At 38.0% G+C, this 19,784-nt stretch overlaps 1 protein-coding gene and 1 long non-coding RNA gene across 2 annotated transcripts; both read left to right on the top strand.

Moving 5' to 3' along the window:
• Positions 1–2,870: 2,870 nt before the first annotated feature.
• On the top strand, positions 2,871–4,145 carry LOC122641380. Its single transcript, XR_006329895.1, has 3 exons — positions 2,871–2,990; positions 3,598–3,670; positions 4,060–4,145. It is a non-coding gene; the product is annotated as an uncharacterized LOC122641380 (long non-coding RNA).
• Positions 4,146–8,381: 4,236 nt separating this feature from the next.
• On the top strand, positions 8,382–11,571 carry LOC122643041. The gene is made up of 4 exons (XM_043836668.1): positions 8,382–8,469; positions 8,563–8,689; positions 10,949–11,021; positions 11,245–11,571. The coding sequence occupies exons 1-4, from the start codon at positions 8,439–8,441 to the stop codon at positions 11,509–11,511; spliced, it is 498 nt and encodes a 165-aa protein (XP_043692603.1). The 5' UTR covers positions 8,382–8,438; the 3' UTR covers positions 11,512–11,571.
• The last annotated feature ends 8,213 nt before the right edge of the window (positions 11,572–19,784 follow it).

Here is a 19,784-nt window from a genome sequence, read left to right as displayed (position 1 = left end):
TCTGGAGAGATGGATATGGATAGACATTTGTGCCATCAATGAAGCTCGTGAGATTTTGGCCATGGATGAAGGGAGAAGCCTGAGTCACTCAAAGAGGTAATTCTTGGGAGTAAGTTTGAGAGAGATGTAGTGATGGGCTTGGGATAGAGTGTAAGAGGAGGAGGAGGAGCCGCCACTAGTCACAATGGGGAAGTAGGTGGTGGAGGAGTCAACGTTGGCATTAAAAGAAGTATTGGTTTAGGGGGATGCAAGGGTGGGTGATGGAAGGGCTGGACGATACTAGAGTGATGGAGATGAAGGGTGGCGGTGCAAAGATAGGTGGCCGTGGGTGTGGGGATCTTTATCTCCTTTAGTTCCCTATCCGGCCTAGTTCCCCAATTCCTCTAACAAGGGGGCAGAAATGACCACCCTATCCCTGCCCGAACATTGCCCGGGTGGGGTCCCCCCCCCCATTAAAGGAATTGGGGAACTGGGCCGGGCAGGGAACTAGAGGAGATAATTTTCCTGGGTGTGGTGTAGTAGAGGGTAAATTATCTGCTCCATTTCCTACTCGGTCCATTTCCCCAAGCCCCTCTAATAGGGGGTTGGTGGACCCCACCCAGGCAGTGTGTTCAGATAGGGGTAGGGTGGTCATTTCTACGCTCTATTAGAGGAACTTTGGGGAAATGGACCGAACAAGGATGGGTGGCATGGATGGGTTAATGGTTCATGCGGCGGTTGAGAAGGTGGCGGTGGATAATGGTTGAGAAGGTATCAGTGATTGAGATGGCAGCGGTAGGTGAATGGTGAGACGATGGCGGTGGGACGGTGATGCAGGGTAATGATTGGTGATGATGGTTTCAAGTGAGGTAGGGTGATGGCAGTTTGGGTACTGGGATTTTGAGCAATGGAGGGATGATGAGGTAAATTAAGGAGATGATGATGCAATAAGGGAGATGATGCGTTAAAGGCTAGGTTTTGGGAGAAATTTTGTCTTGGTGGTGCTAATGAGGTAAGGGAGATGAGAGCGGGATAATTATAAGTATTAGGGCTACAACAGGGTCGGGTTTTCTAAAACCCTAGCCCAACCTTGCCTGACTCAGCTTGAAAATCCAACCCTGACCAGCCCTTAGGGTTGGGTTGGGTTGACCTTGATTGGCCTTGACCATGGGGAGGGGGAAGGGAGATGCAAAGAGTGGGTTAGATTGAGGAGAAGAAGAAGAAGATAGGGCCGGGCCGGGCTCAACCCAAGGCCTCAACCTTGACTCAGGGTCAGCAATTCCCAGCTCCAACCTGCCCTCAGGGCCAGGGTATCTCAACCCAATCTTTGTTCGGACTTGGGGCGTGCTAGAGCCAACAGGGCTAAACTTGCACCCCTAGTTAGGAGTGATTCCAGGGATGATGCGGTGCTGGAGCCGAGCTTGGCAGTGATGGCTTGTGTGAGTGCTTGGCGAGGTTGATGCTTGGTAGGAGATGGTGATCTCAGGTAGGGAGTAGAAGAATTGTTTTTGCTCTCAACCAAATCGTGCAGGAGCTTGTGAATATATATAGAGTACAATGCCTTGATGGCCAAGAATCCAGAACCGAGAAAAATACATCCAAGATAGAAAACCACAATCACACAAGTTATCAAAATCCATCCTATACAGGAAACCACATTTATCAATGAACAACTCAGCCACATTTATCAATGGGATTGAAGTTGTTTCTGTCCTCGGATCATGAAGGAGTTTGTATCTACTTCTCCCAATTATCTTTTGAATTCTAGGTTGGGTTTTAAGCTCTTTGGTGTTACACTACATGTCTACATAAGCATATTTAATTATTTCATTTTTTTCTTTTGTATGAAGTATCCAGAATCTTATAAGTATAAATCATGGTGTAGGTGACAATTACGTAATTTTTAGTAAACAACAGAAATGATTCTATTAACTGCGACCCGTACAGACTTTTGTTTCTTCCAAGTTTTAGAAACTTTTTTTTTTTTTTTTCAGTGTTACCATACAAAATTTCAGGACACAACATTTTAGGACCCATAAATGCTCAAAAAACACAAAAACACATAAAAGTGTGCCGGACCCAAAAACACTAAAAAAAAAAAACAGAAGCGTTACCATACAGTGCCTAAGTGGCCGGACTGGAATAATTAGTTGTAGGCAAGGGTATCAATTCTGAATTGGAACCGATCAACTGAATCGAAGTCTATCGCTTAAAATCAAATTGAAATGAACAATTAATAATCAATTAGGTTTTGATTTTAAAGTCTAATAATCAATTTGGTTTTGGTTTTCATCGAGAAATCAATTGTGAACCTATTAAACCGTTAAATCAATAAACCAATTAGGAACCAATAAAGTCGAACCAATTACTAATCGTGTTAGTTTGGAAACTGAAACCGATTAAACTGAACCAATAAACCAAAACTGAACCGATTTAATCCTTAGATGTGGGACCCAAAGATACACTTTATTCCAACACAAAATTATTGGCCAAGTGGGTGGGAATTCCTACTTTGAGACTATTCCTTGGTTCTTTTCTGTCTTGAAAGGGACATCCGAATTAGGGTCACAGTCTTATCTTCAAATTGCTTATTGTCAAAGAAATGAAATATGCTGTTTACTTCCTTGGTTAGCTTACATGAAACAAACATAACTAGCTATAAGACTCATTCCTTTCACTACCCTAATTTCATTGCCACACCCTCACAATTCACACAAAAGGATGGGTCAATCCATAACAAAATCAGCAACTGGTACATCTCTCTCTCAATTTGCTTAATCTCAGAAAAGACTCACTCACTCTCTCTCTCTCTCTCTCTCTCTCTCAATTTGCTTAATCTCAGCTTCTGATCAATATTGCCTTTTCTTCTATATTAATGATATTACACTAGGAAGAAGAGGAGAAGAGGAAATCGCTCCCATAATAGACCAATGCTATGATAGCTTGTTTGCAGACACCACCAATATTCACAACTTGGCTGATTTCTACCATGCAATTTCTCAGACCATCGAGTAATCTCTCTCTCTCTCTCTCTCTCTCTCACACACACACACACACAAAATATGCAGGCTGTGAAGATCAAGCCAATCCTGTTATTGGTGAAGCCTGATCTCAGTTGAGAAAGTGTTGAGGTGATACTTTGGCGGACGAAATGCACCAGAATGACCAAAAAGTGCATACCACAGTGCCATAGGCGCTGATTCCTATAGAATTCGTTAAGATTTTCGTTTTGATATGTATTTTGACATATGTTGGTTTAGATCCGAATCAGACCGAGTGGATCTCTAGGGGCAGTTCTGTAATTTCTGGGTTAGGGTTTTCTGATATAACGTTGTTATAGATGTGAGATTTGAGGGTTTGTATTTTGCTTCACAGAAATAGTGGAATCGTTCTATCGCTCAGCTATGGATGTAGCCTTCTTTCTTGGGGGTGAACCACGTCAATGTTATCTTATGCTTGTTCTTCTTTTTCTCTTCGTTTTTCTTCTGCAAAATCGTCATTCTGGGTGTTGTTTTTCTAACTAAGGCCTTAACTGGTCTTTTTTCCATTGCATGAAACAATTAAAATATTTCTACCAAAAAAAAAAAAAAAGCAATTGAAATATTGTTTTCTTGGCAGAGAAATCAACACAAAACTTGGTGACACACAATTTCGCATACCAAGCACCAAGACACTTGAAAAAGTATTCAAGGTAAGACTTAAATCCCATTGCAAGGGAAAAAAGGGAGGGAGGGAGGGAGGGAGGGAGGGAGGGAGGGGGGGGGGGGGCAGGGTGAGGGTTAACCACTTGGCATGGACAGACATGGATGTGGCCATGTGGTAGATGATCCACAGCATCTCTCACCTGTCAAGTTTCAGGTTGAAAAAAAGCATTGCAATGAACAGACTGGTGAGATGGTGTTGGCTCTTATATCATATGTACCAACCCATGTTTGCCAAATGACCAACAAAGGAAAGTGACTTTATTATGAAAATAGCCCTTCCCCCCTCCTCTTCCCCCTTTCCTTTTTTTTTTTTATTTTTTTTATAATTTTATAATTTTTTAATCTTTTGATGCAATAAAAGGACATGCTATTGCAGGAACAAATTCAAAGTAAAGACACCGGCAAGCACTTTTTTTTTTGGTCGAAGGATAGACATTTTACTGAGGAAGAGTTCATGTCCTTACCTCTCTCTCTCTCTCTCTCTCTCTCTCTCTCTCATTATGGCTGTGTTTGGTATGCATTCTTGGAATGCATTCTAGGTTGATTTCGCATTCTCGGATGATAAAAATAACTATTTGTATCATTCGGAAATGCAAAATCGACCTAGAATGCATACCAAACGCAGCCTATGTATACTACAAATTAAGTAATACCTCCTTTGTTTACTCTTTCTGAAATAGAAGACAAATTTTTTTTTTTTAACAGGGAGAACATAAAGGCAGAGAAAGCTGTCAACACTTAACGAAGGATGAGTTCATAAAGATCCTCCTACATGTAATTTTTGAAACAGGAATTACAGGAACAGGAGCAAAGGAAGTGTTGTTATTTGTGTTTGGTTTCCTCAGCATCTTTCAAGAACACCATCATAGCAAACACAATGAAAAATCCTTAGCTAAGGAAGGTGGATTCCGACGAAAGATCGTTCAGAATACAAATAATGATACAGGACTTGCTAGAGGAGCAATGGATATACTTTTCTTCATTTTTGGTGTTCCAATAACAACACTATTTGTCAAGCAAAGTTTGATCCCAACAGTGATTCCTAATGAAGTGTTCATTCCTGGTGTAACTTCTGCCACTGTCTTCTTTCTTGCAAAACTGAAGAAGATATGAACAGATTTTGTGCTAGTTTGTATGATATTATCCACAACTATTTGTGTTATTAATGTTGGAAGTATGTCCATCAAATTGATTAATAAAGAATTTAAATATTAACGGGCGATTGGCTGTCCTCAGGTTTTAACCTAAAATTAAGTTGTTCACAACTAGGGATAGAATTTGGCATTTTGTTCATATGGTTGTCGTACCGTGTTTTTTCAGGCATTTAGATTCTGAGAGACAAGTATGAGTATACATATTGTGTGTATATTTAATTAGATTATACGATAATCTTGAGTGGACTATTGGTAGTTGTGTCAGGAAGAAGATTCTCATTTGTAGCTTATGATTAGCCCCCAGACTAGAGATGTCATTATCATTGTAGTTAGGCATCATAGGTTTTGGTGTACCAACGGTTGATGTCTCTCTACGATTATATATCAATACGTTGGATTCATGTTGTTTGAATGTAAACAAAAGAAATACTTAACAAGGAATCCACTTCCCTCAAAGGTATATCAGAGAGAGCAGACACTTCATTATGTTACCTTGAAGGCGTGCATAGAGATGGTGATCCGATGTCCTTAAATAGTGTGTGGGGTCTATTTATAGATTTGGATGTCTTGTGTAACTTCCAACTAATGTTTTGTACCATCTCAAAATGGCTCTGGAAAATAACTAAAATATCCCTAAAATTTTTTACTATATTAAAGTTGTGTCAATTGATTTTAAAATTGATTCAAACTACATGATTAGGTACTTTCACAATTAAAATCCTTGTATTAAATAATCATTTGAAAAAAAGTTCCTTTTTCTATTATTTTCTAAAGATTTCATTTTGAGGATGGGATAAAATCCAATGTCTTCACACACACACACAAAGAGAGAGAGAGAGAGAGAGAGAGAGAGAGAGAGAGAGAGAGGTTATTTGTACATACATGATTTGACAAAATCCAGATCTGGTGGTACGTTTTTTTTAAATTATTTACAAAATATTGTTAATACTATTAACAATTATTAATATTTTTATAAATATTTTTTGTTGGACTTGGAAGGTTCTATTTATATGATGTGTTTTGGATATGAAAACCATTGTGTAATGTGTATTTGAGTGTACTAACATGTGTGTTAATATGCTAAGAGATTGATGATACCTAAGCTATTGAGGTGGAACCATTGAAGACAAAGATGACATATTGATTGAAAGAATAAATGATGAGGACAAACTTTCGTGAACAGAAGATGGTTGTTCGTGGATTGAAAGATTGAAAAGCTAAAAGCGTGCTACATCAAGTTGAAAAATCTTTCAAGATTAGAATTAAGATCTGAAATGTATTCGTTTATCATTGCAGATCTAATGATCCACAAGATGAGAAAAACCCAAAGTAAAAGGCAGATAAGGACCTGAATGAACAAACCCAACAAACTAGGTGGTTTGACTTAGAAAAATGTCTAAATTTGTTTTCCACAGTATTCTGTGAAAAGGGATGGATGACCGAGCTTAAATGAGAAAATGTAAAAGGATCTAAGTGATCTCAATCGAACAACTATGCTTAATGTTCTAAGTCCGTAGAAGATACTGAGGAACTTCCATGATGAGCTTCCGTAATATCCAAGAGTGATGAAAGTATATGATACTAATACAACATGGCAAGGGCACACAACATATGATAATTAACTCGACAGATCTCAAAATGTCGACAAACAACTAGGGTTATGGTTCAAAAACTCTAACTTGGGTAGACAATTATATAACAACAACTACAGATTCATGATCTATGCAGAAAACTGAGTAAATATATATAAAAAGGTAGAAGAAAGAAAAATACATTTTTTTGTGGCCTTAACAGTCTTATTGGGGTGGATTCTAGGGAATTTTGGCACTTCTACGATGATTTGAGATCAATTCGACACTTCCTGAGCCAATAAAGGAGGAGAGAGAAGATTCTTATCTGGCAATTTCTAATGCTTTCGCGACAATCAGGGAGCTATACAGAGCATTCCGATGAAATTTGGTAGGAGAGAGAAAATTAACCTTTTGGGGCTTGACTGGGGATTTCCAACAGTACTTTTGTGGTATTCAGGAGAAAATTAACCTTTCGGGGCTCGACCAAGAGATTTTGGAAAGTTTTGGGATTTTCTGAGAATTTTTTTTGCCAAATTTCCACTCTCATTGGCTTTTTACGAGATTCTCGTCCGAATTTCATTCTTTTTCCGGAGGTTCCTGGCTTTTTGAGGGACTAACCAGAAAGAGGAGAGTCTGGACTGGAAGGCTCAAAATCAGAGGTTAGAGCTCTAAGGAAGGAAGGTGGTTATGAATATCTGGCAATGGCCTTATTTATTGGAAAAAAAGTAGAGAAACCAATTTCTCCAGAGGTCTATTGTGAGATATTGAAAAGTGAAGGGACCTACACGTAATGCTTTTATTTTTTTTTATCAATATGGGGAATTATGGTTAATTTGCTTTTCTGTAAGACTCTAGTTAAGCTATCTTGGTGTATGACCTAATAGAATAGCACCACTTGCCACATGAATCTAAATAAGGAAAAGAATCTTATTTGGCTATTCAATTGTCACACCCTAGAACTACCCCTTGGGAAGTTCTGATGGTCGACCCGAATACCCGAAGTATACAAACACCCCCAGAATCTAGATACAAGTTACAAGCAACAAAAGATTAATCAATAGTGTAACATCAATAGTCTGAGAAGAGAGAAAGAGAGATCAAACCATCGGATCCTCCTAGGGGGTGGTTCCGGGGTGTGACATCAATAGTGTAAGAAGAGAGAAAGAGAGATTGATCACAATAACTCATATTGATTTTAGGAGATTTAGAGCTCTCTCTCTCTCTCTCTCTCTCTCTCTCTCTTTCTCCTTGATTGTCGGGTGTTTTCATCTTCAAGGGAAGATTCCGCTATGTTCTTGTTTCATTAAAGTGTCAAGTGGAGATCGATTCGTATTTCTATCGGTTCGGTGTTCAAGTATTGTGAACCATTAGAGGTCCTTTGTTAGCGGCACTTAAAAAGTAAGCTTAAACCCTATTGAGATATTTGTTATTAATACCCATACCACATTAGGTTCAATCAATCGCTTCGAATAGGAAATTTTTTATTTGGAGCCATAGCCGCCAACACAATCGGGTATCTATACAATGCATGTCTATACAAGGGGATGAGATAAAGAGGATACAAGGCAAGAATTAAGAGAATACAAAGAAAATATACACTAATACCACAACTAACAGGAATGTGTATTTGACGATTCCACTGCTTATTCCAATCTTATGATTGATGGCTAAAATAGCCATAGGAGTCCTGGATTGCTTCCTTACTTGAAGAAAGACTTTCAAGTAAGAACTTAATTATATAAATCAGGTAAAGGGGATCTAAATTGCTTCCTTACTTGAGAATATCTTTTTTCAAGCACTCATAAAATTCTTTGCCCTATGAGAATTTGGAGCCTCAAACTTTGCTTCTTGTCAAAGGAATGCATTAATATACTCTTTACAATATTCTTTACCTGATAGCCAAGCTTTTACATATATATTTGTGTAACACACAAACCTAATATCGATGGTCAAGAATCCATCATTGTTTCTCTAATCTCACCAACCTAATCCCATCATCATATCATACAGTGAGTGATCGAGAAGGAAAGATGGGGCAAACCATGAAGAAATTAGCAGCTGGTTCATCTCTCTCTCTCTCTCTCTCTCTCTCTCTCTCTCTCTCTGTGTTCTGATCTGATCTTCTGATGATGACATGAACATTTTCTTGTACAGGTGAAGACGAAAAGAAGGCTAAGGAAATCCGTCCCACAATAGAAGAATGCTACGTTCGCTGGTTTTCTGAACCTTCCAATTTCAACAATTCGGCTGACTTCTACCATGCAATTTGTGAAACTATCGAGTATCTCTCTCTCCCTCTCTCTCTTGGATTTTGTGCTTGTTGAGCTTGGGCTTCACCTTTGCTAGAAAAATATTTTCATGTAGCCTGTACCCCGCATGTGTAGAAATGGAATAATTCCCTGTCTATGGGTTAATAAATACGGAAAATTTAATCTTCTCCAATTCTCTAAAAGTGTGCAGTGCGATAGTTTGGACATCCAATGGTGCCGAACTCGAGAAGAAAGAAAAAAAAAAAACAAAAATCAATGACCCCGAACCATTGAATGTCTGAACTGTCAGGTGTCGACATCTACACCCCGAACTGTCGCACTGCACACTTTTAGGAATTGGAGAAGATTAAAATCCTAATAAATACTCACTTAGGATTTTGTATTTTTCAAAACACCCCTTTAATTAATTAGAATGGGATTCCATTTCGATGCCTACGATTACGGGCTGCCCTTTGGCCTATCCCATCCCGTTTCGTACTCTTTAATAACTTTCCATAAACCTGACTTTCTATCCAATTTTATGGCCATCTTAATGGGACCAACAACTCTGGACTACTTTAGGTCTCAACACAACCAGACCCAACCCAACCCAACCCAACCCACCGAAATCTTGGGCAAAATTTGGGTAGGCCTCATCGGGCTGACAATGGATTATCTGTACGTATGTGCAAGTGAATGTACATGTAAGAGGTAACAACTTGTCCTTTTTGTTTCTATTAATACCCATCCTCCCCTTGTAAATGGCAAAAATGGGACAAGTGGTTATCTCTCACATGTACGTGCACCGGGCTTAGGTCAACTTGTACTATATTATGATGGCCCAAGAGATTCGAGCCTAATAAATTTGACAATTTTCTCTTGGCCTAATTATTTTCGGCATGTCGATATGTCACCATGGCTGGTGATATTTAGAATGATAGAACTTTGCTCTGTGGAAACATTACCTTTCAATGGTTAAGTTTCAGGCCCAAAGAGGCAGAAGATATGATGACTCAAAGTGATAAAATTACAGAAGTGCCGTCAAACTTCATTATAATTATATGGCATTTTTTATTTTAATTCATTTTTTAAAAGTACTATTAATTTTTAGGGAAAAAGAACCTGAAAGGTAGTGTGGTCCTTATACCCAGACACAGAAAGGCACGAAATGACTGCCCCATCCCCCATGAAAGACAAAAATCTCACCCCTTTTGATGCTTACGTGCACACTTCCATTGACCCCCATGCTGGCCCAAGGGCAACACTGCCTTTCAAGGAACCATCTCCTTAATTTTTATTAAAAAAACAAAGATTTTCAATCCATAATAAATACACTAGTGAGAATCATTCTTTACAGAGTTAAATAAATGTACAGAAAACTTCGATAGATAAATAACAGTTTTAGGCGATCATTTGTCCATAGAGCTATGTATTCCGAAGATATATTAAATTCATTTTTTTTCCAATTATTTTCTATGTTTGTTTCAACCTGAAATTTAACCAGTGAGATGGATGTGGTTCTTTTATCATATAGGTCCAACCATATGCATGTATTTCATGTGGCAAGGAGGAGAAAAAAGTGGTGGCATTTAGAGTGGTTGTGATTAAATTTTGTAGATAATTTCAACTATCCACCCTACCCATGTCCATATGGCGTTGTGTCTCTATTTCTAGCTAGAAGTTGCAGGCCAGGCCAGGCCAAACCATATCGTAAGGATTATAGGGGTGCAAGTTTGGCCCGACCAGAGACCTCCTTGAGCTTGAACATGGCTTAGGCTGAGATACCCAAGCCCTGAGGGCAGACCAGGGCTAGGAATTTCTGGCCCTAAGTTATGGTCGGGCCGGACTAGGGTTGAGGCCTTGGACTAAGCCCAACCCCTGTCTTCTTCCTCTTCTTTTCCCCAGCCTGGCCCAACCCTTGCATCTCCCTTCCCACTTCCCCCTTCCCCCTTCCCATGGTCAAGGCCAATCAGGGTCAGTCCGGTCTGGCCTTGAGGGCAAGTCATGATTGGATTTTTCAGGCTGAGTTAAGGCTGGGCCGGGCCTGGGCCTGGACCCATCTAAGGGGACTTAAAGTTGGGCTAGGGTTTTAAAAAGTCTGGCCCAACCTGACCCTACTGCAACCCTAGTATTGAAGCTCCTTTTAAATTGTACTAAGCCCAATCCATCCTAACCCACTAAAAATCTTATTTCTTTTTCGAAAAAACACCTAACCCATTAAGTTTATATGGTTCTACCAGTACTCATTCAAAGTTGAAAGTTAAGACAATTGCTTAATATCTTCATGACAGTGAGATCAACAAAAAGCTTGGAAACACACAATTTCGGGTACCAAACACTGCGACCCTCAAAAAAGCATACGAAGTAAGGATTATGAACTTTATGATATTCTACTTATAGATGTCCCAATGCTTTAAATACCTTTTTTGGGAAAAAGATCTCTACTTGGTAATGTTTCCTACACCCTCTCATAGGGCACCGTGAAATGATGCCTCTGCCCACTAGGTAGAGACCATGCAATCAAGTAGAGATCTCTTGCCCTTTTTTTTTAAACTACATGCACTAAATGAAATAATTTTTCTCGCAGGAACACCATCAGATCAAAAAAGACAAAGATGGCAACCCCTTGCCCTTGACTAAGGAAGAGTTTGGAAAGATCCTACAAGCTGTGATGTTTGATACAGAGGTTACTGGAATTGGAGCAAAAGATATACTCTTTTACATCTTTGGTATTCCAGCTACAGCATTATTAATTAAGAACCGTGTGATCCCATCTGCAATCCCTAATGAACTGTTTATCCCGGGAATTACATCTGCCACTGTCTTTGTTCTTGCAAAACTTAACAAGATATGATGAACACCTTGATATGCAATTTAATTACTGTTAAAGTATTGTCACCCATTTGGATTCTTCAAGTAATAATGTATTATGGCTTCTTAAATTTAAAGGACTCTCTCCCTTTGTGTACTCATTAAGTTTAATATTTAGTTGGGAGAGGGATCACTATGACACCAGAGTGTAGTTTTGAAAGGGTGGGTGATGGAATTGTCTAGTAGAGAGAGAGGTAATCCCACATCGATTGTGGGTACTTCGATTATCAAGTATAAGAGCCACAAGAGGCTACCCCACTTTGAACCAATTGGTTTTAAGATGGAAGCTTAATATGATACATCAGAGAGGGTACGTTGGGCCTCCATCGATGATGGGCCCTGCTCCACCTACGAAGTCAGAGCCCACAAGAAGACCTGCACATAAAGGAGAGTATTGAGGTAATCCCACGACTGTGGGTTTCTTTTCTACTATTTATTTACAGTATCTTGATAAGATAAATAGGTCCATTAGAGAAAATTTATTCATCTTGCTTGTAGTGGATTGTTTTGAGCCGCTTGCCTTAATGAGGATTCGACATAACAAGAATAAATAGAAAAGGAGAAACTGGGTTACCTTGTCTTTGAAAATTACTCTATTTAATTATGCATGGTAATTATATTTTACGTAAGAGTCCTCTAAATGTCACTAAGTTCATGTGTTAGTCCATGTGATAAAGGATCACACATACATCTCAATAGCCAAATTTTAGTCCAAAGCAAGCAAGGAAAGTAGCTCAAACTTGCAAAATTTATAGTAAAATTACAAAAATTTCAACAAATGGAGATAAATGTAAAACACAGTTGGCATCTTTTGTAATTTTAGCTGCTTCCTCTGTTCATTTTAAGCTGAAATTGTAATTTTACTTACTCTGGATTAAAATTTGGCCATTGAGATGTATGAGGTGGGATAATTCCCTTGCTAAGCAGACAAAGCAAAGCATTTAACGAATGATGTTAGTTTCTTTATCCTCTCATACAAATAAACAACTATATATGGTGTTATTAGTGAAGCCTGATCTCAATTCTAATCCAGAAAGTATTGTTGATACTTTGACGGGCTGTTTTGCCTTTAAATGTGTCAGAAATGCCAAAAATTGCGCACTACACTTAAAGAGTTCGTCGAGATCTTCAATTTGATATGTATTTCGCCCTATGTTGGTTCAGAACCGGAACAAACCGAGTGAACTTCTAGGAGGCAGTTTTGTACTTTCGTGGGTTAGGGTTTTCTTTATTATAACTATATATGTAGTTATCTCTTTGAGAGATGTGAGAGTTGTGAGAGAGGTTTTGTATTTTCTTCACAGAAATAATGGATCTGGAGTATCGCTTTACCATGGATGTAGCCTACTTTCTTTGAGTGAACCACATAAAAATCTCTTGTCTTGTGTGTATGATTTTTTTTTTTCCTTTATTTTCTTCAGCAAAATCGCCATTCTGTTGCATTGTTTTTCTAAGATATGATCCCCAAAACTATGTACTATACTCTTAACCAGTTTAAGCGGGGAAAGCAATTGGACATGAAAGGGTGGCAAACCCAAATACAACTTAGTACCTTTATGACAAAATTGAAGTGGCCATTGCATGCTCTGCTTAATTTCGGCCACCGGCAAAGAGGACATCAAGTGGGTAAATCAGAAGAAATTAGGTCCTCTTGGGTGAGGAAAAGTAGTGGAAAATCATCTTTAAACAACATGTCATGTGTTGCCATTCCTTTCCCCATGTTATCACTCTTCATTTTGTCTCATCAAAGATGGGAGAATTGATGAAACTTAATTGAGATCCTTTTCTCAATCCAACAAGTACAAATCTTTGTCTCCTTTGGGGGACAGTGCATTCATGAATCCTTACTCTCTGAAGTCTTCCCATTCAAATTGAAGATATACCATATGGGTTAGAACTTAGAATATTACTTAATTTGATTAGTGATGGGTATGGTTTGAAAATACATATAAGAGGCTAATATGGAGATTGTTGATCTCCCATACCCACCTTAAGATTTTGTCTGAACAAATTTTGCAAAGTGGGTCCACCTGTTTATACCTTTTGTTGCCTTTTTTGAGAGTGAGAGTGAGAGAGACTTTGAGGGAATAAGAATGCATGAATTTACATTTTCCAAGCTTCCATTCATGTTTTTATTCCTCTGTTTCAACTTTTTTTTTTTTTTTTCCTGCTTCTGTCTAGCTATAAAAATCTAATTAAAACCCTAGAGAGTAGGTTTCATGAAACTCTATTTCGACAACTTAAGAACTCAAATAATTAACAATTGACCAATCACTGCATTGGTGAGGTGTTACTCACATGGGAGTATGGGACTGTGAAGTTGGAAGTCTAGGTTTGCGGCTAGGGTTTTCTATATATTCTTCTCCCTATACATGTCGGTGTTTATGTTGTTCAGCCATTGGCTATTTTTTTTATTTTTTTTTTTTGGTTTTCTTGATAAATAGGTCTTAAAATTTCTTATTCATTTATAAAATTTTACTTCAATCTAAGTGCATTTGGTATGTATTCTAAGTTGATTTCACATTCTTGAATGATAAAAATAGATCAAATGTAATAACAAAAGCAACATGCATTTTACCAAAGGTAAAACAAGGATTTCTCAATCATCCATGTGGCAAACCTCATTTAATTGGAAAAATATTTTGTTATTGTAAAAGTAAAACGTTGGGCCGTTTATTTATTACCATTCAAAGTTTGTTAAGATAGCTTAGATAAATTCCAGATTTTGTGAATATTGCTAAGAAACATATTCTCCAAGCCGCTAGGGTAGGGTACACTTGAACCTTTATGTTTTATCTCTCTTCTTTTCACATGAAATGACCTTGTTGCCTTTCAATGTAAGATATTATTTTGGTCACTTCATTTGAGCGTTCCTCTATGCCATTGCTCGGATGACGTTTTCCCATATTGCTATCACACTAGGCATTCCACTCATCCAATAAGAGATGAAAGGTTAAATACATCATGAGAACCATGTTATTAGGGTGACAAGACTCAAGAGTCGACCGCACCGCTAGGTTTGACTTAAATTGATCGATTGAAGCCTAATCGATTACTAAATATGTTGGGTTCAAACACCGACCTATTAATAATTGTACATCCCGATACAAGGTAAGTGGTCCAACGGCCGCCCGATTGGGACTAATTGACTGTGACCAATTGATAATCGTCTATAGTCCGTCTATAGTCCAATTAACCCTTTAAGTCTATTTAGCCCGATTATAATCTATTTAAAGACCATTTATAACCAGATTAGCCCTTTAAGCCCATTTAGCCCGATTATAACCCGTTTAAGAACCGCTTATAGCTCGATTAGACCTTTAAGCCCATTTATCCTAATTATAACCCGTTTAAGAACCATTTATAGCTTGATTAACCCTTTAAGCCCATTTAGTCCGATTATAACATGTTTAAGGACCCATTTATATTAGTCAATTAGCCCGTTTAAAGCCTGAATACCTTCAGGTCGATTATGGACCGTAACCAATCGACCAAATAAAAACGTGTCCATGCCCTAGCCAATGAGATTTGATTACTTGAACAACTTGTTGCAACAAGATTGGAATAACTTCTTGTTTTTTTGCACTCCTAGTATAAAACACATTCGCACCAAAAAAAAAATTTGGGAAGAAAGAATGTTAACTGGTGTTGTGCCTCGACGTGTAGTCGTGTATCTACGCCCAAACACAGATCAACGTGAGAAGACCGGCACACCCCTGGTCCTTTCCACCTTTCAAGGGGGTGTGTTGGTCTTTTCACATTGGACTGTTTCTGGGCACAAGTGCTCTTTGAGCCACCACACAGGTTAGTGTTCCTTTTTCCATAATTTTTTTAATGAGAGTATATCTAGAATTTCATATAAAAAGTGTATTAAATAGTGCATTAAAAGATTTTCAACTTTTTGAAATTTTTTTTATACCCTTTTATTAAATATTGCATTAAATAACTTTTAGTAATAAGATTACAGGAAAAAAATAAGGTTACAAATTCTTAGTTTGCCACTTGGTAATAACAAGTTGTTCCCAATTATTAAACTATGTGGCTCTTATATTCACTTTCCATGCTCACTATGATGAAAAGGGTGGGGGGGGGGGGAATGCTGCCCAGCAATGTCGCCTATGCCCTCTAATATGGATTTATGAAATGACCACCGCACCCCTTCCCTTGGATGCTCGTGCACACGATCCCATGTATATCAAATGCCACTAGACTAAAACTAGTGGACCATCAAAATAAGCTTATCATAGAAAGAGAGTGATAGAACATAATGTACTTTGCATGCATCCAAGCTCTTGGGTTGAATGGGCCGCTATTGGGAAAGAATTTAAAAAATGTGAATGGGCCTTAATCCGGTACCCAGTTTAGACCAAGTAAAGTTGGGGCTAGTAACATTTAATATTTTGCACCCGGTCATCTAAATTCCTAACAGTTCGTATAGACATCTAAAATAGGAAATTTTATCCACTCAAGTGCACCACAATGCACCTTTAAAGTGCATTTGATAGTGCACCGCACTTGAGACTTGGATTTTTATCTTCTCAAATGCTGTGGTCATCAGCCGATGCACTAGGCAGTGCACCACACTTGAGAGGATGAAAATCCCTAAAAAAAGGGCTTTAGAGACACCAAATTATGAGTCCACCATGGTTGTTGGAACCTTTTGCCACTGCGGCTTCTAGCATCAACCGTTATTTCTATCAATAGGAGGGACTCTATGTTAAGTTTAGTGGCCTATCTTCGCAAGTCCATAGTATGATCTACAACTATTACGACCCTTCTCACATGTCAAATTCCAAACTAATCTGAGTTTGCCAAGTGGTAAAATAAGGTATTGAAAGACTTTGGACTGTCAAGAAATGTACAAGACTACAATAAGGTCCATGGACATACAATTGAAGGGTATAACATTAGATGATGAGTGACTAAATAGTTGCAATTTTGTTTATGGCATTTTCAGACTATTCCCTAACTATCTAAATTTACTACATCACTCTATCCTAAATGGCCATGTGGGAAACCTTTTTCCTTGAAAAGAAAAAATTAAGCATTTAGCAAAGGGGGAGGAGTCCGGGAGCGTGTCTTATGCCAACGCTCTCTAGGTCTATCTCTCTTCTCCCCAAACAACGACAAAGATGTCATTCCATGAGGGGAAGGAGAGAGAGATATACACATGGGAACGTTGGCGTAGGCCTTCCTCTAGGACAAAGAACAATTTCTCTTTAGCAAAAAAATGTCTTATATTTGTATATGAACACTAAGTTCCCCTCCACCCATAGAGGATGGTTCACCCACCATCTTAGGGTTCACAAAGCCCTCCTAGGGTTTTAGTATGTTTCAAAATAGAAGCAGGAGAATTGGCAGTAATAGATCGCAAGGTAGGTCAGGGCATCATCAACAAGCTAATTCTTAGTTCGTTAGAGGTAAGTGAAGTTTAACTTCTTGAATTTCTTTTTGAGCCTCTCGTTATAGGCGTGGTGGTATGGCCTTCAGCCTCTTTATCTTCCGTTTACCCTGAGTCTGACAGACGATTAATAGGGAATCAACATACACCTCAAGGCATTTCACCAAGAGTTCCAATGATGCTTGTAATCCAGCTATACACACTGGATATTCGACCTCATTGTTAGTGCAGCAAAGTTCAATAGAGATCGGATTGTGAGCATCTTTGGGCGATATGACTTCGTCTCCTACTCCACCGCCATTTTGATTCATTGCTCCATCAAAGTTTTTGTTTCCAGGTTTCTTCCTTTGATTCTTGATCAATGTCTTCTTTTGGAGCAAACAAGATCTCTTCATTCGGAAGTCGGTCTAACATGGAGATATAGGAGGAGGATAGGTTGTACAACCAAATGTGAAGTGGCACCCTCCCTTTGATGGACTTCTATGTGAATATGTGATGTCAAATGATGAAAGCAAGAGCATAAGTTGCCACCTAGTCCTAAAGGGGCCCCTAGATGGTTCGGGGTTTTCTACGTTGGTACCGCATCCTTCCGTTTTCTCACTTTCTTCGCATGCTTGTACCATTGGCATAACTAAAACTTCTTATTCTATTTCCCAAGTCTTCTCTCCTAGCTATCTTGATTCTTATCCTTTACTATCAATGACAGTAAAACTCCTATTGAAAAAAAAACGTAGCCAATATCTGATAATGATAGTATTTTAAAAATCTTTTATACTTTTAATTTAAAAAAATTTTGAGAATAAAATATGAGACAATTAAATGAAGGTGTCAAATTCTAAATATACTTACAGATATGTCATTTAGACGTTCCTATCTTAAATATAAAAAGGGTTGCTACAAGAATCTTCTTATGTTTTGTAATTCCAAAAAAGAGAATGTTTTCATTTAAAAAACAAAAATTTGTTAGGTGGCATGAATCAATCCTACTAGCTATTTTGCTATCCAAAAGCAAATGTTAGATTAACAAACAAATTGAAAGATTTAAAGTCATATTGAACAACCACCACCCGCTCCAAACAACCCTTCAATTATAAAACTAAATAAAAGGGACGCATGGGAAATCTTAGAGGATTCTACTTAGCAACTATAGTGGAAGGTCCATTTGGAAGTTGGAACCATGGTTTCAGTAATCGGTATCGGTATTGATATTAGTTTCGATCGATATTGATATGATACTGATCCGGATCGATCTGTATCAAACAAATTTATCATTGTTTTTTTTTAAAATTATTCTTATATTTTATATTTTTACCCTTTTCTGTACTAATCTATCGTTACAAGATCAATCAAGAATCGATTTCAGTTTCCACCCATACCAATACAGATCGGCCAATTCCTCAAACCATGGTTGGTTAGAACCATAGAATAGAAAGTAAGACACAAGCACACATCTCAGCAACTTATCAAACTAAGTAAAGAAGATGGTGATGCAAGAGCCTGACAGCAGCCATCTTCAGTACAAATAAGACTGGAAATGGGCAGAAGCATCTCCCATTCTTTCACTCACTTATTTCTTTTATCATTTCTTCGTCTTCTTTCTGTCTTGGCAGACTTTGACGTTTTACAGAAGATATTTAAGAGTTTATATACAATGTACTTGGAATTTTTTATATTATCAGAAAAGAAACCCAAACGTAATGAAAATCTTCTTTCATGGCGTCATCTTTATCGTCATTATATATATCTAATCTGTATTATGCGTTAGCTTTATTGGACAGCTTGAGATTAAGATCCTTCATTTTTTCATTCATTGCTTCGAGACACAAAAATCTTTACAGGCTATCGCGCCCTCTCTCTCTTTTATTGGTTTTCTCATTAGTTTAATGAAAGCAGAAAAGAGCCAAACAGTCCCTGCCTTCATCTTTTTCGAGTCCATCACATCCCTAGTGGTGACAAATCTAAATGACACAAACTATGGTGATGACATTGGGAATGTTAATGGGTTAAGAACCCCACCCCTTTTGCCAAAGGTTTTGCATTGTGATTTCAATATTATTTGTCATCTATCGGAGAGTGATAGAAGACAAATAATGATAGGAAAAAAAATCTTCTTTATATAAAGAAAATAAATTTTTTTTGACAAAAACAGAGAAATAACATCGATAATATCCTGTGGGACAGCCAGATGAACCAAAAGTTTAAACATGTTTACAACTTGTTATTAAGGTCGTATTGTTCAACGTATAAAAGAAAAGAGAAGACGAAAATCTATAAAAAAATCGCCGCCTAAATTATGATTTTGGACTCACAAATAATTTCATACATGACTAATAAGGACTAGTCAAACTATCATTCAGGTGCATTTAAAGGTTCGTTTTGGGGTCTAGCTAATATGCCAAACTAAACTACTATTCATGAAAGAAACCTTAGATTATACGAAGATCTAACATGAATGGGTAAAACTACAATGACATAACATGTGAAAGAACATGATGCAATATCAAATAAAGACTGATGTAAACCTTGCTGTGCCTTGATTTGTGAGGCAGAATTGGACGGCCCTTCAAGCTTATCTCTCGTCGATTGATTGGAAGCTGACCCATTGTTTTCAAGAGGTCAATCCTATTGTTGACTTCCTGGCAAAATTAGCAACCAGATTCTTGGATTCTTTAGTTCATATATCTTTACCTCCCTCTCTCATGAATGATCTAGTTGATGATGGCCAATGTAGACCTAGATTTCAAATTCAGTTTTAGTTTCTTTATGATGTTGTAGCTCGTTAGTCTCTTCCATTAATGGCATTATCGAAGGTGGTTGAGTTTTTTCAAGTTAGTACGTAATTGTGTCAAGGGATG

Source organism: Telopea speciosissima, chromosome 10, assembly GCF_018873765.1.
Source record: "Telopea speciosissima isolate NSW1024214 ecotype Mountain lineage chromosome 10, Tspe_v1, whole genome shotgun sequence".
Classification (NCBI taxonomy): Eukaryota; Viridiplantae; Streptophyta; class Magnoliopsida; order Proteales; family Proteaceae; genus Telopea; species Telopea speciosissima.
The sequence above is the reverse complement of the archived record's forward strand: the minus strand, read 5'-3'. Positions and strand labels throughout refer to the sequence as shown.

What these genes read in the sequence shown, in the direction of transcription:
- LOC122643041 (XM_043836668.1), top strand. Translation starts at nt 8,439, where the DNA reads ATGGGGCAAACCATGAAGAAATTAGCAGCTG. An exon ending in CATGAAGAAATTAGCAGCTG is followed by an intron (nt 8,470 to 8,562) that starts GTTCATCTCTCT and finishes TTTCTTGTACAG; the next exon opens with GTGAAGACGAAAAGAAGGCT. An exon ending in GCAATTTGTGAAACTATCGA is followed by an intron (nt 8,690 to 10,948) that starts GTATCTCTCTCT and finishes TCTTCATGACAG; the next exon opens with TGAGATCAACAAAAAGCTTG.